Genomic DNA, 24,575 nt, shown 5'->3' with positions numbered 1-24,575 from the left:
CTAACGACAATGCTGCGATTGTTTTCTGCAGAGAAAAATGAAGCGCGTAAACGGCCCAACAAGAAGATATGACAAAACTTGTGATGGCATTGACGAAAGTATTGTCAAAAAGTTGAAACTTCATATCAATCTTTGTATGCGGCAATGGAATTTATTTTTTATCTTTTAGATGGGCAACAGATTCATTTCAAACGATCCTGATTCATTGGGCTTGTCTTTCGTTCCGAATGAAACCATTTTAGTTAATTTGTAGAATGTATTAAATTTATTACTCTTCATATTTCAAGTAATTGTAAAAACTTCTTTCCAAGCTGTGAACAGAATAGTCCTACAAACACACTGAAAAGTCATCGTCTCGTTCAATACTAAGCATTGTCGGAACAATCATCGGACTCATAATACAAAATTTAATATATTATTCTAGTAATAAAATACATGCAATCCTTTGCCTACTTCTCTCGCTGAGTGGGTTCCCTACCTACACAAGACTGCTCTTCAGTTAATAATTCAGTGTTTGTTTTCTGTTTTTTAAATACGTTTACTTCGTAACATAACCGACACGCACTCCAGGCGGGATAAGTTTAAAATGAGGATAATGAGAAGGAAGATGACAATGATGATGATAGCGATTCAGTTGAGAAGAAGGTAACTGAAAAAAGTGGGAGGTTAAACGCGAAAACGAGTATCATATCGGTAGAGAGTGCGTGCGAATTCAGTCTTAACTCTTATAAAAAGTGTTCTTTTCTCTAGCAGCCATCGAATACAAACTTCTTGACTCTGACTAATCTGAAATGTAACCTTTCAACAAGTAGCTATAATAACGTTTGCAATTGGCGCATTCATAAATGCAGGTATACTGATTTGTTGCGAAAGAGTAACCTACGTATACCGTAAAGAGATATGTATATATGTTTTCGTGCTCAAAAATGTCACTTTCTCTTTTATCTAGTGCTAACATTGCTATAAGCTAAGATATATGTTTTATAAAAACGAAACTCTTTCAATTATCCCATTTTTTTGCGGGTACAAATCAAACCATTGTGCGATTTTGTCTCATGCTTCGATCCACCTATTATTGAAATATAAATGCCAAATATATTTGCGGTTGTCTTATGCGACTAATAAGGATTCGCGGCATGCTAGATCGGTTTCAGTTTGCAGTGCAAACACAAAATACTAATACTATTACTGCTAGATATAGCGCCACTTGGGATAGAATAATTTAGTTGGGAATGGGGGAAGTGGAATGTTCCGATAGGAATCTATTTACACAATAACCTACAACTACTAGCTAGAGTAAATCGAAGTGCGTTCAGTGTTGCGCGCGCTGTGTGAACGCTAGTGGGTACGTGTCCGGCGGAACGGCAACACAGGCTGGGTACATCTTGATCATACCCGGGTCGTTTGTGCTAACGTTGTACTTCTGAAGGATGTTGGCCAGAATGATGAAACTGAAGCCCCGAACGAGATTTTGACCGATGCATGTTCGCTTGCCGATGCTGAATGGCAGGAAATGAGGAATGTTTTTCTTTACTCGCAGGATCTGCTTCTGGTTTTCGTTGGAAGCATTGATGTTATTATTTTTGATGATACTGCTCAGATCCTGTTTGGCGGTAGGCGATCCGACCAGATCCGATCGGATCTGGGCCATGGTGGCGCTTTCGACAAACCGTTCCGGATCAAAACTTTTCGGGTTTTCCCAGTACTTCTCGTTGGTGTTCAGATCGTAGTTGTTGATGAAAACGATAGTGCCCTTGGTTACTCCATATCCGGCGATGCAGGTATCCTCGGTGGCCACGTGCGGCACGATGGGTGAAGAGGAATATCGCAACACTTCGAATATGGTGGCTACGGTAAACGGCATACTTTCAGTGTCGTACAATGTGACATTGCGCTGGCCGTTCTCGGTTACGTGATCAATTTCCTGCTGAATTCTGCTACCAATGCCCGGATGTTTGGCAATGTATCCGAGAGCTAACATGACCAGATTGCCGATAGCAGAGTGGCCTCCGATGAAATCTTCCAACATATAAATGATAGTGTCACGGCTAACGGTAGGATCTTCCCGGAGGCTCTTCAGCAGTGCATCGGTGAAGTCCCGTTCTGGGTCATCCTCGCCGAAATTCTGCTCTCGTTCGTTGATGATACGTTTCAATATGAACTCACGGATGTCGACCGACCAGCGGCTGAGCTTATTCATGTGCTTGTGATAGAAGGGAGCCAACCATGGCATGAAGTCCACTGCATAACCTTGATTGATTTCCCAGAATATTTCGTCGAAGTTACGCACCATTTGCCGGAAGCCTTCGTCGTTGTAATCGAACCGAACCGAACACATATACTCGCTGAACATGTTCGCACAGGCCTGCATTATCAACGGCTTCACCTTGTAGTCCTGACCCGGCATTACTTCCTCGTCCAACTGATCCATGAACCGGTGCATCTCCATCACACCGACGTCGCTCATTTTCTGATAGTAGCTGGAGGCATCGTTAGGCGAACAGTGCTTCCGGGCCAGGTTGCGGCGCTTCTGCTGCAGTGCGGACCAATCACACAAGGCAAGAGCTGAAGAAAAGAGAAGAAAGGCAAAATAAATTAGCAAAAGCAAAAAATAATTAGATGATTGTTGGTAGAGCATGGTGATAAGAAGATTCTTGGAAGAATATGCAGTAACAATCAAACTATGGCGGACTTGAAGACGGAACTATGGAAAAAGTTAGAAAATGCTTTCAATCCAAAAAAGATCGCAACCTACATTTAATTCACACACGTCTTTTACTCAACTTATACTTCTCATACGAGACAAATGCGGTTGTATGAATTTCGTTTGCATCTATAGAAAAGAAAACTTTCATTACATTCATTGGAAACGAATAGTTCAAGTTGCCAAAAGTTCCGCGTGTACTCTCGAGCAGCGAAAAAGTTCATGCGGAATATTATCTGTACTTCTAAGCTGTCAAAATTAATCACGTGCTTTCTGAGCTAGCGAGTAATGTCACACGGAATTTGTTCTGTACTTTAAAGTTCTCAAAAGTGCCGCGTGTACTCTAAAGTGAATGTTTTCAGTAATTGTGGAATTTCGTTGGTTGTTGTTGGGTAAATTTGTACTAAATTGAAGGAGATTTCAAGTGGTTTACACTTGAAATTTATATGACGAGTCATATGCGGCAAAATTAAGTGTAAAACACTTCTGTACAATGTGTCGATTTTTATCAGTGTTGATTTCATGAGTTCCCACTGGTACGCGGCAGGCAGATTTCACCCGAGACAACGGGTAATGTCTACTAGAAAATTTTGCCGGCATTCTGCCAGATTCCCGGCAAAAGTCTGGCAACAATGCTACAACCGTTTCCGGCAGAGAATTTCGCTCATTGGCTATTAACGATTCTGTTTCTGCCGGATTTTTGTCATACAAGACTGACAGAACCATTTTGAATCGGTTCTACAGTTTTAGCACTTTTGGTTTTTTTCCCATAAGAAGTGTATATGAAGGGCACTAAGCACCCATATTTCAATATTAATTAGCTTGTCTCGATTCGATTTTTTGTATGTATATACAGGACTGACAATATCAAAGGAAATAAAATAAAAAAAAGTGCAATAAGTAAAACTCGTTCGGCGAGAGAATAACGCAAATGAGGCTGGGCTATTTTGATAGTAGCTGGAAGTTAGCCAGGCTTGTGACGGTTGCTAGAATTCTCGACAAGTGGATTGTTTTTTTTCCTGATAACGGTCAATAAGGCATCTATCAATATCCATTTCGAAGATGGATTCCGGATGACTCGACGCTCGTTGAAATTTCATTCGTGTTTCCTATGGATTTTTCTCAAGTGCCTTTTCGTCGCCCAAAATTATTCTACAAGAATAAGTTTGCAGTGGAGCAATCACAAATATTCTAGTGTTATTAAAATGGCGCAGAACGGCTTTCATCGCGATAAATAGACTCAAAATTACTCAAAACAAGAGATGCTACGTGAAGTTTTCGAATATCTTCAAGCAGGGTTTGAAAAAGTCTGTATACTTGAAAAAGTAGTCTGCGGACTCAAATTCGCTGTAAAGAATGTAATGCATAAAATTGATTTAGCGTGCAAATTAAAAAGAAAGCGAAAAAGACCGCGACGATTTTGAAAATCTTTGTATTTTGACGAACGCCTGTGGAAAATCTGATTTTTTAAAAGTCTGCAGTAAAACCATGTCTGCGATTTATTTTAGAAATCTGCAGATTTACCGACAAATCAGCAGACCTGGCCTCTCCCCGCTTGTGGGGAATTCTGGCAACCGTCAGAAGGTTGGCTGCATTCAGGCTGCTGTCAAAATTGTCCAGGCGAAATTGCGTCAATATCTCGGCGTACGTGTCTTGTTTATTGCTCTCTTCCTTCTTTTTTTTTATTCGACTTCATTTGATATTCGTCAGTCCCGCATGTGCATACAAAAAACAAATCTTGAGACGAGGTAAATGAGATTGAAATGTGGGTATGTTTGGCAGTGAGAAAGCAAAATTATTGGCAATAATATTTTCCATAATTAGTATATTTGAAGGGCACTAACTTATTGCCTTTCGTATGTACTTTTCATTTAAAAAATAGAACCAAGGCGCTAAAAATGTAGAACCGATTCAAAACGGTTCTGCCAATCTTGTATGGCAAGAATTTGACAGAAACAAAACCGCTAGGCAAAATTCTCTGCCGGAAACGGTTGTTGCATTGTTGTCAGACTTTTGCCGGAATTCTAGCAGAATTCCGGCAAAAATGGCTGGCAGACATAGCATAAGCAAGTGACAGTTTCTCTTTGTTTACTTTCTCTTCTATTAATTACTAATCGGTTTCCACGTTTATCACTCAACTCTTTGCATGAAATGATACCCCAAACTTTCGATTTTCAAACGGAATGAGTATTTTTACCTACTTTTGAGGCTTTTTTTTTATGTCGCCCGGCATTCGCTCTTTGGATTGTTGTCGGAAAACAAACAGCAAATCACCCAACAGCGGGAGTTTAATGCGGGGAAGTTAAAATTAGGTAAACCACATGTACCTCAAGTTGAATAGAAAGAACTCAACCTACTTTTTTACATCTAAAGTTAAGTTTGACGAATATTATACACTCTTCAAGGGAGAATGTTTACAGTTAATTTATGGAAAACAGTAGAGAGAAGCTAATAGAGAAAAGAGTGAATATAGTAGAGAGAAGATAATAGAGATAATATAGTGGAATGAAAAAAAATTAAGAGAAGATAGCAGATAGAGGGCAGAATATAGAAGACAGGTAGTAGTGAGCGCAAAATGTGCAAAGCTAGATTACTAAAGTAAAAAGGAAATTAGAAAATGCTCGTACATAGAAAATACTTTAATCGCAACGAATACGGCTTGTTGCTAGCTTGTCAGACGTCAACCTGCTAGGATATGAGGAAGTAATATCGCACAAATCGCGTGCACTGGGTCAATATCGGTAGACGTGTTCCGACCGATGATGAGTGTCGGTTTTTTTTTCGCAAACTCGTGATCAGCGTCCCATCGCCGATTGAAATCGATTTATAATCAAATCTCGTGTCTTCTGTAAACCTCTTCCCCTTTCCTCTATCGTCGGTGTCATGAGCACAGAGAATTCCCCGGACAGGCTCAACGGCGTCTCAAGGACAATTTTATTCAGATTCTTTTCTACCCTTTGTCCCGCCAGCCATGCCATTTGCTCGTGAAGTCCGCGTGATGAACCCTTCTGTGCCGATCCAAGTCGGCGAAGTTTGTGCAAGAAATGCGTGTGTAGATTTGTTTATAGGCAAGCACCCGGTGCCGGCTGCCAGACGCAGCACGATCCGGCTCACCCGAGTCCTTCGATTTTGGACATATCGCGAAAAATCAGTACACCGCTAACCGCGAATCTAGTTGCCTAGCGACGAAATTCTCAAATCCAACGTGGTCTCGAGTATAATGTTAATTGACAGCCAGGAAATGAAGAAATCGAAGCCTACTGCCAATTTTTCGTACGTTTGCCGCTTTTGGGGGTCAAGCACAAACCGCAACCTTGACCGTCGTCGACCGGTTGTCTGGCATATAGAGAGCATAAGGGTATGCAGACTACCCGAACTGGGGGAAACCCGGACTAGTGGGATTCGGTGTCGTCATGGATGCGTGTGCCATCACCGATCGTGACAGATGACTACGGAAGTTCACCTACAGCGGTAGCAACTCTTTCGCCGCTACACCCGCGAGACCTCGCTGAAGGTTGACAGTTTTATGTAATAAAGCACCCGCTCACTGGGGATCACACACTTCGTCTGACCGAAGTCGGCTTATTGGTGAAAAACCGGTTTATTTATTTTGCGTGCGGGACATTTTTTTTCGTGTTCGTTACTAATTCACAACAGATCATTAATCGGTCATATGCTGCCACTAGGTTTCTACGTGTTTTGGGTTTATGAGATGCGTCTGGTCATTAAACGGACTTGCACTTTCGGCGAAGTGATTTCCTGTTCGGAGGTCGTGGAGGCGCACGCAGAAAGAATACGTGATGCAATCCGGTCGGAAACGTTCCGGTGGGACCTTGGGTTTGTTCCGTAATCTATCATTCATAACGCAATCGGAGACATGTTGCGAATAGCGGAATATCGATTAGGTAAATTCGTAACAAACAGTTTCCGCTATTTTTTTTCGCTTGTTTTAAATCTTGACGCATCTTATCGCATAGATGTTCTCGTAGCGTAATTAGCGAAACCGAAATCGGAATCGAAAATTACTCCACAGCCGGCTCTGCTAGCCGGTATTTTCGAGCACCAGACATGATTATGATACACTGATACTGCTACCGAAAATTCTCCGCCGTCAGAATTATAATGTCTTGTTTCCTCCGGCTGGTAGACAAGGCAGAAGTGCAAGGAAGCTCCAATTAGAACCATCCCGTCATTTCCGAACCAGTCACGGCACCAGACGGTCTCTGTCTGTTGCACCCCTCGCACAGCTGTGCTCACCGGAATTAAGAACAGCAGAGAGCGAAACCGGGTAATTTAGTTCCTATTGGAACCGCTGTTGCTAAGCTGCATTCGAATCGATCCGAACTCGATATTTTTGTTATTTTGTTTCCAAACAAATTTTAATTGCGTAAAAATCAACACAAAAATTTTCTGACTTTTTTTTTATAGTAACATAAATTGAAGAGCATCGATCGGAAAGGTAAGTGGATTGAATATTTATGAGGTGAAATGGATCTATTTCGTGATTTAATACCGGATGCTATCAAAATTTCGCAACCAAAGATTCGTTTTATCACTTTCATATTTCAAATGAATCAACTTAGTTTCTTAATCAGTTGTTAGCTAGGGACTTTAGCTATCCATTGATGTATAGATGTCGGCGTATTGTGCACTTAGTCAGAAGATATGAGCTTAAAATAAAAGGGTGCCGGTAACCGAACACTCTCCCCTATTTATTAGTGGCTCCCGCCATGTTGATTTCAAGTCTTTCAACATAAATTGGTATAAATCTTAAAAAGTATCGTCTCTTTTTTAATGAACAAAAACTTACGGTAATTCTTTCATAATTTATGTCCTAAAATTTCACCAGCTGTTAGAGTTATAGGCAAAGTCGAATCCATTCTGCAAGACTGTGTGCATAATTCATTACTGATTTACCGACATTGTTATCTTTCCGTCCCATTGAGACGACCCTCGTGCCGTTACGAAACACTCGCGCGGACTTCAGTCTGTTGTCGAGTAATCATTCTGTTCTTTCGGGTGTTATGTGATTTTGACTCTGTTCTGCTTTTCGTAATACCTGCCGCTGCGTGCTTTACTGGCAGTGGAGTTTTCACCATCACGTAACTCCTAAAACCTCTATCTATATCTAACGCTTCGTAACGTCATAACCTTAAAAAAAGTAACGCATGTAATGCTTCGTAATGTCTATGATTCATAAAAAGTAACGCATGTAACGCTTCGTAACGCCTAAAACTATCAAAAATATGACGCATGTAATGCTTCGTAACGTCTAAAACTTGAAAAAAAAACGCATGTAACGTTTCGTAATGTTTTAATTCTCAAAAAAGTAACGCATGTAACACTTCGTAACACATATAACTTGAAAAAAATAACGCATGTAACGCTTCGTAACGCCTATAACTTACAAAAAAATAACGCTTTGTAACGCCTATAACTAACAGAAAAATGATGCATGTATTGCTTCGTAACGCCTATAACTTACAAAAAAGTAACGCATGTAACGCCAATAATTTACAAAAGAGCGACGTCTATAACAGTTCGTAACACATATAACTTGAAAAAAAATACGCATGTAACGCTTCGTAACGCCTAGACCTTACAAAAAAGTAACGCATGTAACGCTTCGTAACGCCTATAACTTACAAAAAAGTAACGCTTTGTAACGCCAATAACTAACAGAAAAATGATGCATGTAATGCTTCGTAACGCCTATAACTTACAAAAAAGTAACGCATGTAACGCCAATAATTTACAAAAGAGCGACGTATATAACATTTAGTTACACATAACTTTCTTTTACGTAACGCTTCCCATCTCACGATAATATCCAATGAAACGCTTTGTCAAATGGAACATTGTTCCATATTGGGTACGAATATAGCGTAATGGGTAAGTCGATGCCTTTCACACCACTCGCCTGGGTTCGATTCCTAACCCCGGACATAGGTTCAAAAAGTTTTTCATGCCCGAAGAGGCGAATGGCGTTCAAGAGAAATCATTAAAGAGGCCAAAAAAAGACTCAAGCTCATTGTATTCGATTGTGACTTGTGACGAAACATGGTGCTTTGAATATGAGCCCGAAACCAAGCGTCAAAGGGCGAAGTGGCAGTCTTAATGTTGGTTCTTTGTTTGATGTTCATTTTCCGACCGACACTACAAATGTACTGTCACATTTAGCGCGATATCTCAGATTCTATACGTCCAAATATCATGAAAATTAAAAAAAAAAAGATGTTTAAAAAGTTCTGGAACGTTTGAATTGTACCTTGTGTAGCAGCAAAAATTAAACTAATATTCAAATATTATTATTATTATTGGAATTTATTTTACCCCAGTTTCATCCTCCATTTTATGTGGTTTTGATCCTAAAATTTCTCAAACTTTTTTTTCGTTTCTGTTTCTGATTTTGGGAGGGGCCTGGGTACGTGATAAAAACTTGATTCTATTTCATTGACTTAAAGTGCATCCTAGAGCTCATACCAATCTAAATGACTAACTTGTCTACATCTACACAAAAGTTTGAGGAGCCGTTGTCTTTCCGTAAATTAGGTGAAGCATAAACATTTCCTTAATTCCATATGGACATGAATGACATTCGGTAAAATAAGCTATAAGCTACAATGTTATCAATTCTTGAGTACAGATTACACAGGTTACACATTTAAGACAATCAGCAGTAATCGTGATGAAATCTGAGCAATGCGCCAAGAACTTCGTCACATTGTAGCACAAAAAAACTACTAGTGGAACAGTAACTCGATAGTGGATTATTCATTCCGATTCTTACAACTGATTTCCACTTTCATAAGCAAGTTACGCGGATTTTACGGCATCGGACCTCTGTCTGAAACCAGTCGGCGAATAATTTTGACCCAATAAACTAGTTGGGATTCTCTTGCCTCTGGTGGAATTATACTAAAAATTTCATAAAGACAGATATTCCATTTCAATAACAGAAATAGTGATGATCATTGCAGGTGATGGTGATGGCAAAGATTCGGTTCAAATTTCCAAGTAGTTGGTCAATCTTCCTGGTTGAAATAAATGCATGAATGCATAACACTCAAAAAATCGATCCGTGGGAATCAATTTTCGGTAAAACTTGAACACAATCCTGTGTGCGGCTGGTCAGCAAAAACATTTACTTCCTGGGGACACGGTTCAATAAAAACAAAAAAAAAAGCAACCGACTGACTGATGCATGGCCAAATGCATCAGTGACACCCAACACAGAAGCGCATCAGCTTTCATCTTGAACCGGAGCCTACTCGTGGCACAAACGACACTTCGAAACCGGCAGAATCGGAGAATCTTGGAACCTGATCGCGGCATGCTTTTTCGTTACTGTTGCCACTGCAATAATGATGGAACGGGGTGAGATCGTGTGGCGCCCAGGAAGAATCGGAAGAAAGGTGTGTGTGTGTGCTTTTTTTTATGGGTCCGAACACGTTGCCAAAGAGGTGTGATAGAGCAAAAAATAATGCAAGTATTGCACATTTTTTCTGATTTTCAATGCATGCACCATGTGGAAAAAACGACAAAGCCATCATCAGCAGGCGGTGAGCAGTGTTTGACGTTACGACAAACCCAGATGCTTCTTCATACCGTAACACAGTAGGCACTGGAGCGCTAGTGTAGTGAAGTAGTGTTCTTGGCACCTGTTAACTATAGCTACCGTTCTGTCGACAGGTTCTTCATGCCTACCCGGCATCCGTACTGCTGATCGGTTCAAGTTTTGTATGCGCGTGTGGGATTTTTGCGCGCAATTAAACCAAAACCGATTGTTTTGTCTTTTCAGCCTATGGAGGGCAATATTTTGCAAAGCTTTCCGGCACCAAATAAACAAAGAACCCCGATGACCATGTACCGTACGGTGGGAGAGTGCATGAACCCACAAAAGGTCCGGTGCCCATTTTAAAGCAAAATTTGTTGATATACATAGATATTCTGTTTCAATGAATGGCAACCGATGCGAGGGTGGACGCGGGGAATGGCGTGGAACATTCTAGAAACACTTCAACTGAACCTAGTTGAACTTAATATTGCACAATATTAAGATCATACATTACACAATAGCAGGTTAGCTCTAAAACTTGATCGATTACATTTAGGTCAAGGTCAAATCAATCGTCCTAAAAACACTGGATTTTTCTTCTGCCAGTAACTAGTTTTCTAATCTTATCGAATTAGTTCGTGATGCTCCGTAGAACTCCCACTCGAAACGCCTTCCTCCGCTCTATTGATTGAACATCGGCACCACCTTTCACAGGCTCCTATGATCAATCACTCGTCGTGCCACTTTCGCTTTCAACCAATCATCAAACTGACATTTTGAGAGCACCGGCAGTCGACAATCTCGTATCGATCGTTCCTGCTACCACGTTCACACACACGCACACACGCACGCACTCAAATGTGGTTCGCTTTCGTTCAGGTCTTGTTGAGTAGCGGAATCCACATTAATCACCACTGATCACGACGAGCGCCTCCGCCGTAGAGTGGCCTGGGCTGCGATGCAAATCTTCCTCCCCGAAGCTGGAAGCTGGTCGCTGAAATTTATTGGCATGCGGAATGTTTAGGCGCACCGTTTTGCCCACTCTGACCGAACCGATCGCAATCGAGCCAGATGGCTGGCGATCGAGTGTGGTTAACGAAACGTACCTCCATCCTGTCCATCACACGAAATGAGTTTCTGGGCCACGAGAGAAAGTGAAACCTTACACGGTACCGGTAGCCCCCGTGTAAGCCAGGTATTACGAAGCGATTAAGCCCGAAAGTTTGCTTTGGAAAAAATCGACTGGATTTAATCTTTACGGAACGGTTCGTAGCTTGGCACCATACCATACCTCAGGGGAGCTCAATTTCGGTCATGTCATGCAGAATTGCGGATGGCAGGATCCGACGGTTGTGCATTTTTGAGTGAAATTTGAAAATATGTGTTGTATATAAGGCAAGGAAAAATGGTTTCTTTTTCCAAGCATCTTCTGTGAATTTGTAAACTCGCTCGGTCATTGTTTCCGGAACAGAATGATGAACATTCATAAAAATTTTTTGTCCAAAATGAGCCAAGAATCTTCGTGAGATTGATTATGGATCAGGTTTTCATCATAGAAATATTACACAGTATGTATATCATTGTCGGTGACTTTTCAAAACATTGTATCAGCAAGTGACAGTTTCTCTTTGTTTATTTTCACCTCCCAACTTCATTCATGAAAATAAACAAGAAATCATGAACTAACAGTTGGTATTTGAGAATAAGGAAAAAATATATAATCGCTAATAACCAAACTGTCATTTGCGGATACGCCGTTGAAAAATTCACCAATCAATATTGATTTATTTTTATTTGTATGACTCATACAATGTTCGTATTTTCAGGTGACGGAATTTGAGATTACCAAATAAAATCGTCTTCTAAGGTCTTGTGTCAGTTGGCGAACTAAAAATTGAATGTTCAAACTATATTCAACAAATTGTTTTAAAATTCATATTCAAATGATGACATTTCAACTATAAATTTATATCCACCTCATATGAAAAAGCATTCTCTATGATAAATATAGGTATAAATCTAATAAAATCTAAGCAGATCGTATATATTTGTTTGACAATTCAAATGTGAATGTCGAACGAATTGAATACAAAGTATCATACACTTGAAATGAATCTGCTGTTTGATTGATAGAATTCAAGTGTATTATCAATAGAAATTAATATTATTTAGTTTGAATCAGATTTGAAGCGACTTGCACTTGCAATTTAAGTGTCGAATCAAATGCGGCGAATTTTAGTGTAAAACACATCAGTCCAATGTGTCGATTTTTATCAGTGTATGAACTGGAACTGAAACTGGATTATTCAGCGCAGAACATTTACAGCTTCTATTCAAAATATTGGATTTTTAAAATGTAATTCGACGCTTTGACACCTTGTCTGTCAGATTTACTTGTATTATACAGATTTTTACATGCTCATACAGATTTAATACAGAGTACACATTTTATACAGATTTCCTCAATTTAATACAGATTTATACAGATCTCACAAAAAGTAAGAAAAAAATTAAACTTTTCTGTCTGAGCTATGTTTTAGTATTTTATTCCAGTGATGAGATAAAAGTCTTTCAATCAACGGACAAATCACAAATTAATACGTAAATCTGTTGTGAGATCAATTTATATTATATGTTGAAACCAATTTGAACTGATATTCAAGCAAGTAATGGCATCTTGAAATTTTACTGTCAAACTGAGAGTTGTATGACCCGACTTGACGTTGCGTATTGTGCGTTGAAATTCCATGTCAAATTATGAAGTCAACAATTTCAAACTAGATAAATATATGGAATTACAATTCATTTGTTGTGAATAAAAAAACTATGAAGTTTCGTCGTTGAATATTCTTGTGAGCGCAGTAATGACTGATTGAATCTACCATCCTAAAACCACAACATCTAACATAACATCTTTAGGCATCATTTTGTTGTAAGAATTTCATTTTATTAGTGAATACAGGTTAATGCAGATTTTTTATACGAAGCAATACAGATTTTCTACGAAAATATCTGGCATCTCTGGTCAGATTTCGCTTAGACACGCATGAATTTTGAAAGTGTTCCATTGGTGTTAGTGTTTTGTGTTAATTCGACCAGTTTTAAATCTGTTTCATATTCGTACTAGAAAAAATAGAACTAGATTTCAGCTCTGCGATTGAAAGGTTTCAGTTATATAAAATAATAAAACAGCGTTGCCTCAACTTGGAAGCTCGATAACGAGAATTAAATTTTCCTTATCTATTGTAATGACGTTCCCTCTAAATAATCTGACATCAAAAACTCGATAATTTTAGTTTGTTCGGTGGAAATTTGTTTACCCATAAAGTACGTGTTTCAAAAATAGCAAAGCTGTCGAGATTACCGATCATTTCTGAAAAAAGTAAACGTCACAATAAACGTAATTTACACTGCACTCTTATTTATGGCTACTCAGTGAGTGACTCAAAATTACTCAATTTCGACAACTGTGAACAGATGTCAAAAAATATGTACAGTTCAAAACGTTCACCGAGTCAAAATAACTTAATCGTGCCATTCGACATTTTCAAGTTTTTTTTTTCAGGATGGAGAAACACGCACCATAATAGCGCGTGTTTATTTTCTTTCAACTCTAGCACTGGATCACACAAAAGTGCTAGAGCAGAGCTCTCAAATTCTCCGAGGTGGGGGCAAATATTTTCACCGAAATGTACACGCTTACTAGCACAAACTAAGTAGCTGGAACCCAATTTTGCAAAAACCAAAAAATTAAGTAGTTGTACAAAGAAAAAGTTGACCGATGTGCGAAGGATGTCTTTTAAAGCCAGTGACACTTTCTTCAGTCAATTCGATAGGATTCTTCCCAATTTTGGGTAGAACACCATGTTGTGACACTAAGTAGCCACAAGTAAGCGTGTAGGGTTCGCATAAGAGAAGCGTGGGGCAAGCATATTACGCGAAAATACAATTTATCGTTGAAATTTTGTTGTTCATAGATGCGAAAAAGAGTTTCATAGAAAGGTGATTTTCACTACCTTCTATAAATTTAAAAATTAAATCACAAAAGTGTTCGCGCACCAACACGCGCAAGTGGTCAATTGTGTGTATTTAGGCGAGAGCGAGGGAAGAGAATGTGGTTCATTTGCATCAGCTTCTTTACCCAACAAGCACATATTCAAATTCTGTGTTTTCGACACTGAGAAGAAGTGCGTTAGCCGCCGTCGGCATCCCTAGTGTAGGCATGAAAGTTACACGATGATGTATCACTACAGTGAAATGTTATCAATGATAGTAGGTACTTTCCACTCATTTAGAAATGTTAACAAAAGGGAGTAATTTCTACTAAAATTTTGCGGAAAGCATATTTACCCAAATTTGCGTAATACCCATGGTACTAATTTTTGGGTAGCTATGCTTTTTTGAAATTGGTTGACTTTTGATCAAATTTCCGGTAACCACAAGTGGTCTGTAAAATTATATACAGTTAAATATGTCATTAGAGAGAAGTGAAACTGATCGTTTTTATAAAAGTAAACGTGAAATAAACCCAATAAAAAAGTCCCTCCGATTATCCCTAAGACTCCGACTTCAAAACAGACGAATTTATAAATTGTTGCTCCTACTCTTGTGAATTTGACGCAGACAACTGTCGGCGAATCGTTTGCCGAAATAGTTCACAATTTATCATTGCAAACGGATTTCATTATTTGAGCTTTCGATGTATTGAATCGGTTCCTCGATTTAAATATAATTTAATTCCAGAATTCAAAATTCAGAATGATCTCGAATCAGACGAAAAAACCGCTTCGTCTTTGACTAAGATTGATCGATTATAAAGCAAGTCAAGTTAAGCTTAGAAAACTGGCATTTCATAAGAAGAAATTTTGAAAATCTAATGAGATCTGCGAAATCTGCCAAAAATGGATCCGAGTCGGCCGAGAGTCTGTCGAAATGACAATAATCTGTCTTTTGCCAGATATATCTGGAAAATTGGCAACTATGACCAGGTCTTCCAATTTCTCACATTACTTAAGGTTCTTAGAAACCAATGTTGCAAAACGCAGAAGCAGTTTTCTCCGCTAATGCTAGAAGAAAAAATCGATTTTTTCGCCATTCCGACTATCATAAAAATTTATAGACTTTTGAAAGCACCGTTGCCTGTTTTTTCGTTCGCTAAGCCGATTTCGGGTATCATACTTTATAACGAATTTGAAGCCGGCGGACTATTTTTTTCTAGTTCACTTATTTTTCGCCGTGACTAGATTCAGATAATCAAAGTTTGGACTATTGTTAGTCGAAGACCTGGAAAACTATTTTTGAACAGATTTTTGCACTCGTTGTTTTAAATTCTGTGCTCTGAATAAAAACGGATTTCTAATATTTTGTCAATCAAAGAGTTGTATAGGTTACTAGTTTTGAGCGTATCTGTTGTCAATTGCAAAAGTTAGAAAGCAGATGCAATAGTAACTGAGTCAGATTTCACTTGGAACGAAAATATCAACTTATTTACAGTTCTCGATTTTTCAAAAGTTAAATATAAAAATGATGATCCCTCACAAACAATTTGGCTAAGATCATATATTATCAAACACCGCCTATTTTTTGCGCAAATACTGCCAAAACTGGACGCTCGTCTCCGGTTTTATCTAGTTTCTCTGCAAACATTGACACTGTGCACAAACCTCAAACATTTATGCTATTTTCCCTGATGTTCGCTATCCGGCCAACCAGCTTGGCGACAACGATTCAAACCGATCGATCGACTAATATTGACTTGATATAAATACTGATAATCGTTCCGTTCGCGTCCGCACGGTGAGAGAACAAACAAAAGCCAGGTAGGTAGGTAAAAAAAGGAAGCCAGAAAACGGAAAAAGAAGCGCTACTTACAATTATTGCGATCGCCGCCGAACAGCTTGTGGAAGCGCAGGAAATCCGGTCGTCCGCCGAAGTACCGCCCGTTCTGATTCAGCACTTCCCGTATCAGTTCGAGACTGTTCACCACCAGGCACCGGTTGGAACCGAGTGTCAAACTGTACACATCGCCGTACTTCCGGGCGAGTGCCGTGAAACCTTCGAACGGTACCTCGTACTTGCCGAGGATACCGAGACTGCCCAGTATGGGCCACGGCATCGGGCCCGGAGCTTGCGAGAACGTTACCAGCTCGTCGTTCCGTTCCGATTCCTTACCGAGCTCGTTCGAGTTCTTTGCTGCATAACGCGTCGGACGCACCGTTTGCACCCGCACCTTCCGGTGCCATTCGTACAGGATCTTGAAGTAACACACCACCGACAGGACGATCGTTATCACTGCCAGTATCAGTCCAGTGTAGGCCATCCCGATGTAAAGTCACACTGATCGCTTGGAACGAACTTTTTTTTTCTCCTTACTATAAATCACAGTTTCTACAGTTAATAATCCACCAAACTTTGGGTGGCGATTGAGGCAAGCTATTTTTATCTTCTTTATTTTCAACAAACAAACAACTTTTTTGTTTCAAACAAATAAATAACAACTCATCTTCTAACGTGGAAAACAATCAAGGAACGATCTCTTCCCGCACTCAACAGCAACAATAATAACAAGGAATAAAAAAAATCGGAAAGAACAAAATATGTAGTAATGAACAGGGAGGGTGGGAGAAAGTCGAAGCACCAAAAAATCTCGATATCTCAAGCACCCGCGTAAAAGCTAGACTGATCGATTTCGATCGTCCGCGGTGGCTTTAAATAGTTGCCCCACGATCGCGGCACAGGCATGCGAACACCGACACGCCCGACGGATTCCCGGGGTAGCGATGCTAGCCGCAGCCGACGACGGACGATGCTTGCGGGACACGGCGCGAACCGAAAATGCTCACGCTCTCATCCAGAGGCGGCGTCGTCGTCGTCGTCGTCGCATTTTGTTTGCGCGTTGCAATCGTCGCGTCGTCAACGTTTGAGAGAAGAATCGTCGGCATCCGAAAGCGCCGTCGAACTCGGCAATTCAAACACACACACGCACACACGCAGGCATGCAATTGACGACTGAAAACGAAACGGAACAGGCGGCAGGATTTTCCGACCTGTGCTTTCTTCGGCAGACGACGGCTACTAGGATAGGATCGCGAGAGAGCCTCGGAGCATGAGAGTAGGAAATTGGTGGAAAATTGGGAGAGATGAGTTAGTTCGTGTTGCAGATCTTGAGCGAGAGAAACAGAGACAGAGAGAGAGAGAGGTATAAGATTCGTTTCTGATCTAGACATCTGGTAGTGGAGTTGCATGGTAAATCATGCCTGCAAAGTTTGCCGCAGTTGAGATACTTTTATATTGCGGAACTCAGCATAACCTTTCCATGAGAGGATTTCATTTAGCTTTAGGTAGGTTTTTCAATTGAATTGTTGTGACCACCTTGCTTCGACCTATGCCCGGTTCTTGTGAGAAGAGCGTCATTTAGTTGGAAGCAGTTTAGTTGAATGAATCATTCACTGGAATGGTTATTTTGTTGAAACAATCATTTTACCTAAAACTAAATGAACGAATTTTGTAAGTTATTTTGTTTGTTATGGCGTACAGTCGTCATGAAATAAGTTCAGTTTATGGCAGTACCTCGCGAAAAAACCTGTTTTAAACCACCTAGTGGTGTAATGATGCCTTTCTCATGTACATATAATATTGTGGTATTCTGTTCAAAATTTTTCTCTTCGATTTTTGAAAGAAACCAAGAGATTGTTTATGCATAACAAACAGAATAAAACAGTGCTTTGATTGTGTAAGTCATCCTTAAGAAAACGAAATGGGTTCACTATTATATGCACTTCCGGCACCGGAACCCGAGAACCGGTATAATCAAACTCGGTTCGTATGGCCACCAACTAACATGACGTACAAACTCTACTAGTTTTTATTCAAATTTTGAAGATTTTATCCAATTTTGCCATCGCACTCTAAATGACGATTTAAATGTTTGTTCTCTCCGAAAATATGCAGTAATTTTTGGTGGGACCATAAGACCATTTGACCCTAAGATTGACGGTTTTGAGTCTAGTTTACAACATTTTTTACGTTTTTTGTTTCGCCGGTTTAAGTGACGGTGTACAATATTGAACACACTTTACCCTATAATTCCGGAACCGGAAGTCGGATCCGGATGAAATTCAGGAATTCCGTATGGGACCACGAGACCTTTCATTTGAATCTAAGTTTGTCAAAATCGGTTCAGCCATCTCCGAGAAAACCTAGTGAGATTATTTGACACATACACACACACAGACATTACTCAGCTCGATGAACTGAGTCGAATGGTATATGACTCTTGGCCCTCCGGGCCAATTTTCACTAGTCAGTTTTTCAAGTGATTGTATAACCTTTCTATATGAGAAAGGCAAAAACACAAACTGTTGGCACCAACCACTTATTTTCTGCACTTTGTCACAAAAAAGGGTCAAACTTTTCTTACCAATTTTTTTCAGGGCTGATTTGGCTTAAGCAACTTACGAAGCTCATGAACAGCACTACTAAGCAGTTCATTTTTTTTTCAAATAATTATCCACATTTGAAAGTTTGCGCGATGCAATCGAACAAACTTCTAAGCAGCTTCTTACACACTTAATTTTTTTAGCTGAGTCTCGGCAAAAAAGATTCGCACAGCCGAGTAATCAGCAACCCTCTCGGCAAAAATAAAATTACTGAGCGTCCTGGCACCCTAAAATTTGACAAACGTCAAATATTGCCGAAATCGGCAGCATAAGATTTACTGTTTGCTCAGTGAAACGTTCACTGAATATTCGGCAATCCAATAAAACGAAAAAATGAAAAAAATAAATTACCGAATCATCAGTAATTAAAAATCTAGTCAATTAATTTTGTATATTCTCAACATTATAAACACGCCATTCAGGATAAAAAATTCATTTTATTAACACTTAAAGGAGGCTTACAAATTTGTTGCCAGTAGTGCTTAAAGCCTACCTGAAAACATGTAGCATAAATAAAAAGCGGCGTTTCCAGATGCGGCCACCTTGAGTCGAGCTGGAAATATGAAAATAAAAATATGCATTGATTTTCGGCTTACAAAAATGTTCAATATTTAATGATGCATATACGGATTGTTCAAAGAATAAACTTACTTTGATCTATTGAATTATTCCTTGCATTGGGTTATTTTTTCGCATATCCCCCAAAGTTTTGTCTCGAGGACGCTTTCCACACGGTTCCACGCTTCTTCGAAGATTCTCCATTTTTTCACTCGAGAATTTCATTAGAAAATAATCGCACAATGCGAAGCGAAAATGTAACGCGGCAATAAATGACAGCTGTCGTGCTGAATCTCGGCAACAGCTAGCGCATATTCCGAAATCTCGGCAAACGTCTCTGCTGATGTCGGCATATCTGTTGTTTACTGATAAATTCAGCAAGCAATTATGCCAAATTTCGGCAAAGTGATGCATTTTACCGAAATATCAGTGAATGCATTTAACGAAGTTCAGAAACATGCGTATTGATTACTGAGCAATCAGCAAATTTACGTGTTGCTGATCAGTTTCGGAATTTTATTATGCCGAGCTCAAGAAATGGTTTTAAGTGTGTAAATACATTGTTCAGCATGTGCAGCGAGAAAGTTGCTGTATAGTACATATGTCAGACCCATTTTGAAATATTGCAGCCTAGTATGGAATCCATTTAAGAATAGTGTTAAATGGATTCCGAAGAACGCATTGAATCGATACAAAAACAATTTCTTTTATATGCACTTCGTAAATTTAACTGGACAGCATTTCCTCTATCATCATATGAAGCACGCTACATGCTCATCAACATAAAATCGCTTAAAGAACGCCGCGACTTTTCAATGCTTTATTTTATTAGTGACATTATTTCTCAACGCATTCAATCAGCTCCATTATTAAATAAATAAATAAAGTGCACGCGGTAGTTGTTCTGTATTTTCTAGCTGTCAAGAAAACCAAACGATATTCTTTCGTAGAATCTGTCATGTTCAACTATAATTAATTGCAAAAAAATGGTACAAAAGGTCTAGTCCTATTCAAAAGACAGTCAATATTGATTTGAAATTATGAAATTTACAGGTTACCCAAATCCTCATATCACACAATTCATAAGAACGTAATCCATAAAACGACAGAATTTTACAAGAATGATATAAATATACGTCAAACATTCTCCGTTTTTCAAGCATTAAATAGAAATCAGATTTACTATAAAATTGAGTCATTTTTGACGCTCATATATGTCGGTCTCAAAAGCAGTGCGGTAAAACATCATTTTTAGTCGAATATTTTTTGATAGAAAATGAAATTTATGGCCCTTCTCATTCATTTCTGTTCCTTGTGTTCACTGTGGGTAGTGAGCAAGTGCGAATGAATAGGCATAAACATCAACTCGATAACACAAATCTCTCTCTTCAACCGTAATGATCAATAGAAGGTGACGGTTCTCATTTGAGTTTTCAATTATCACCAGCAAATCGATAATTTCAACTGTGTGAAATGTATTGAGGAGATGTGTTTCGAAATATTAAAAACTAAAACTGAAAGAGGGAACAATTAATTTATGTTGATTTTGTTACTGATATTTCAGTTATCATGGCTGGTTTACGTTTCATCCATTATCTTGAACCCATCCGAAGGTTTTTAAGAACCTTACTTGAAGGCCGCTCTCTAATTCAATTTCAAGAGATATTTTGTTACTTCAAGAGATAAACTGACTGTGGTTAAACTGAGCTTCGGTAGAAAGAGAAACGAATGAAGGACGGAATGATGCTCATTCGGTGCGACTGCGAAGGGTGTGTGTTAGAATGTGAAGTTTACTGCAGTAGAGTGCTTCGATTTCAATTGAATTGCATGAAGTTTTCAGCACTGCTCACAAGATGTTAATTTACACGATCTTTTCTAGGTGTGGAGTTTAATTTATGCACCATCTTTTCTAGGTGTGGAGTTTTAGATCAAACACACTTGGTGAATATGAAGTACAATTTTGTTCTCGGTTATAGCAACTGGTCGTGATTCGATGGATGACTCTGAAACGCTCGATGTTTACAATTTTTTTTCTCATAAGTTCTTGTTTAAAAAAAAACATGACAACCACCTGTCCTGTTTTGGAGTTTTTGTCATAATTTACAATAATATACAATAATTTCTGAAATTGGTTCGTATGGTCAGCAACTAACATGCCCTTCAAATTGGAAGTTTTAGGTCCAAGTTAGAAGATTGCTTCCATTATTACGATGTCGCCCTATATAATGGCAGGATATCTCAAACACTCATCATTCTTTAATTGCAGACTGCAGTACCGGAATCCAGATCCGGACCAAATTAAGAAATTCTGTAAATGACCGTAAGGCATTTCATGAGTTCAGATTTTGATCACTTTTTCTGATATTGCCGGTACCGCATTCCGGTATATCCGATGTGAGTTTAAGTGGTCTTCCACTTAAAAGACTTGTTAACTCAAGGAATTATTTTACAATTTCTGAAAAATCAGATCATCTTTACATCTTTTTCTTTCGGGACAGTTCATATATGCTTCTTATTTATCAATACCTTAAACATATTGATATACAAGTGTGATCCGTTGTATTTGGCATAGAAAGTTTTCCTTACTCTTTTCGAGACTAAGAATACTCTTCACCTATAGGTTCGACACTAACATCCGCCCGATTCTCTCAATCCCTCGTCTGTCTATCATCTTTATCGATACTAACAAGATCTTTTTGTTGTTACTAACTTTTCGCTCCCCTTTCCCCAGTCTCTTCACCATCTCGATATCAACTAACTAAATATTTGTCGTCATTAGTTATTTCGTTTTCATACCCCCCTTTAACAATCCGTTTTCCTCAACAATTACTTCTCTTTTTTTTCTTCATACTATTCGGCAATATCACCAGTCGATGACTAACATGCGGGCCACCCGCCGGGTCTTCGCAGCCTGGGGGTGTTTTCCGCGGTCCCACAGAAGGGTGCGGCTATTTTAGATACATTCTCACGTCACCTGGCTGATTCCAAGAACGGAGGACCACTCCTGTCGATAACTAGCACACGGGCCACCGGCCGGGTCTTTGACTCGGGGGTGTCTTCCGTGGACCCATACGGACAAGCATACGGCCACTACCATTGAGTAGCAACGTCACCAGTAAAACATTAGAGGCCAGCACCTACACAATCCTTATTGTTAGAAAATGCCTTTGGCATCATAGAGCTAACGCATTGTGCCTTAATAAATTTATCTTAGGAAAAAAAAATCTTTTTCTTTGAAGGCAAACTTTTGAATTTGCAGTTTTCTCACACATCACCCTGTATTTCCGTAGTTGGAAGTCAGACCCATGCCAAAGCTTGAGAGATTCGCATTTATAAATAATTATAAACTTCAGATATCTGCAAAAACAAGCGCATAGTTTCGGAGACCCCATAAAAAAACGCTTCCGCATTAAAAACGCATTGCCTTGGAAATCCTTCCAAAAAACATATAACTTCGGCAATCAAAAAAAAAAAATGCAAAACAATAAAAAAAAAACGCATAAAAAAGACCTCAGTGTATCTTTTTTTTCGACCCAATTTATAAAATAGTTTGTGCACATTTGAGTAATTTTACCGTGATGCCGTATTTTCCTATTATAATGCAAAGATTCAATGCTGAATTTATGAACTAATAATGTTATTTTAAAACACAATGTACGAATGTCAAAATAGAAGTTTGCAGTCAAACGTAAATCATTTTTTCTCCTTAATCAATAACAAAACTACTATGGTTAGACAAGAAAATAAAAAAAAACGGATCTAGGGAATGAAAAACGAACATCATTTTTTGCATTTTTTTAGAACTATCATATTATTCGAACAACATTTTTGAATTTTTTCCTGGAAAAACATTGAGCCATAAGTCGGTGAAGTATTTTTCACGAAGCTTCTTAAAATCATGATATGCGGTGCCCCTTGTATCTCAGCGCAGACTTATCAGAAGTCAACAAATCAAAGCAGCATAATTACAGTAGATGTTTTTCTAGACCCCAGAAAAAAAAAACAGCGAAAAAATAAATGATTTTTCAAAAGCGTCCGACTCTACCTACAACTTAAAACTATTTGCGAAACACAATGTTTTCTCTTACGTTGAAAACGTTTGGCAGTGGTTGGTTCATAAACCACGTAGACCGAAATCTCCCTTACGCTCTTCCTAGACTCTTTCAAGCCGATCAAAAAACAACCATTTTGAAAGCAAACAGATCTTGACTATAATCTACAAAAAATACGATTTTCTGAAATCGGAAAGAAGTCTGCATACAATGTTTGCATTTAATCCAAATGATCTACAAATATACAGACAAATTAACAGACCTGACATCTCTGCAGAAAATCTGGTTGCCAAAACAATTACTTTAAGTGTCATTCGTGTGAATAACTTACGTTTTGGCTACTACAAACATCAGATCGATTATTGGCTAGAACTGTTTCAATCGCCGGATGCCAGACGCCTTCCGAAGACAAGATAATATTGTCATCAATCTCTTCAGGAATCAGAACAAATTGGCTCAAATGGCTCAAATAAATTGAAAACACACGGTCCTACCTACGGTTAGACTCCACGGTTGGTCTAAATGGCGATGGGGTCAACAGTCTGCTGTAGACAGCCCTTTTCGCTCATTCTGTCAGCTGGGCTAGAATTATAGAATTAGTTTTACAAAGCAGAATCTGTCTATTTGTTCAGAACTATCATTGCCCGGTTTGGCCAGGAGGGAAGAGAAAGAACACGACACGACCACGGATTCAAGAATTTCAGCGAAACTTTTTCTTTATCGCAAAACTTGATCGTGCCGGAACGGAAAGAAAAACTGGTTCCACCTCTCTCCGCGTGTGCGGCGTTCACCACGCGTCATTAAGTATTGAAATTAAATTCCGTTTTCCTTTCTTTTCTTTCTCCTTATACTAGTTTGAACGACGGGTCCCGAGAACGCCAAGAACGCCAAGCCGCTCGGTGCCAACATCGCATTGATCGCCGGACAGTGCCAAGAATTTCATACACATTTTAATGTAAGCTTTTTTAATACTAACTTGAAATCTCGTTGTCAGAAATATCCCCGCCAGCTACGGTCCACGCAGTAGACTTTATAGGTTATGTTCAACCGGATCGGCGATGCTCCCCTAGCGAAATCAAAGCCTACCTTGTGGGCTGACTGCTGTCATAAGGAAGCAATAACCATTACCCATAAACTTGATGTGGTAGGAAGAAAAGGGAAAAAAATTAAAAGCAGCCTCCGCAAGTTGTATGTATGTATGTATGTATGTACATACGCGGCGAAAGTTGATCGCAGCATTAACAAAAAATATAAACCCTCTCCCG

At 39.1% G+C, this 24,575-nt stretch overlaps 1 protein-coding gene and 1 long non-coding RNA gene across 2 annotated transcripts; both read right to left on the bottom strand.

Moving 5' to 3' along the window:
• Positions 1-236: 236 nt before the first annotated feature.
• On the bottom strand, positions 237-16,930 carry LOC131426129 (cytochrome P450 307a1-like). The gene is made up of 2 exons (XM_058588581.1): positions 16,134-16,930; positions 237-2,565 (listed from the first exon to the last, which is right to left on the bottom strand). The coding sequence occupies exons 1-2, from the start codon at positions 16,579-16,581 to the stop codon at positions 1,313-1,315; spliced, it is 1,701 nt and encodes a 566-aa protein (XP_058444564.1). The 5' UTR covers positions 16,582-16,930; the 3' UTR covers positions 237-1,312.
• A 2,187-nt stretch (positions 16,931-19,117) lies between these two features.
• Positions 19,118-19,794, bottom strand: LOC131426130 (uncharacterized). The gene is made up of 2 exons (XR_009229058.1): positions 19,352-19,794; positions 19,118-19,253 (listed from the first exon to the last, which is right to left on the bottom strand). It is a non-coding gene; the product is annotated as an uncharacterized LOC131426130 (long non-coding RNA).
• Positions 19,795-24,575: the final 4,781 nt, after the last annotated feature.

This window comes from Malaya genurostris, chromosome 1, assembly GCF_030247185.1.
Source record: "Malaya genurostris strain Urasoe2022 chromosome 1, Malgen_1.1, whole genome shotgun sequence".
Lineage (NCBI taxonomy): Eukaryota > Metazoa > Arthropoda > Insecta > Diptera > Culicidae > Malaya > Malaya genurostris.
The sequence above is the reverse complement of the archived record's forward strand: the minus strand, read 5'-3'. Positions and strand labels throughout refer to the sequence as shown.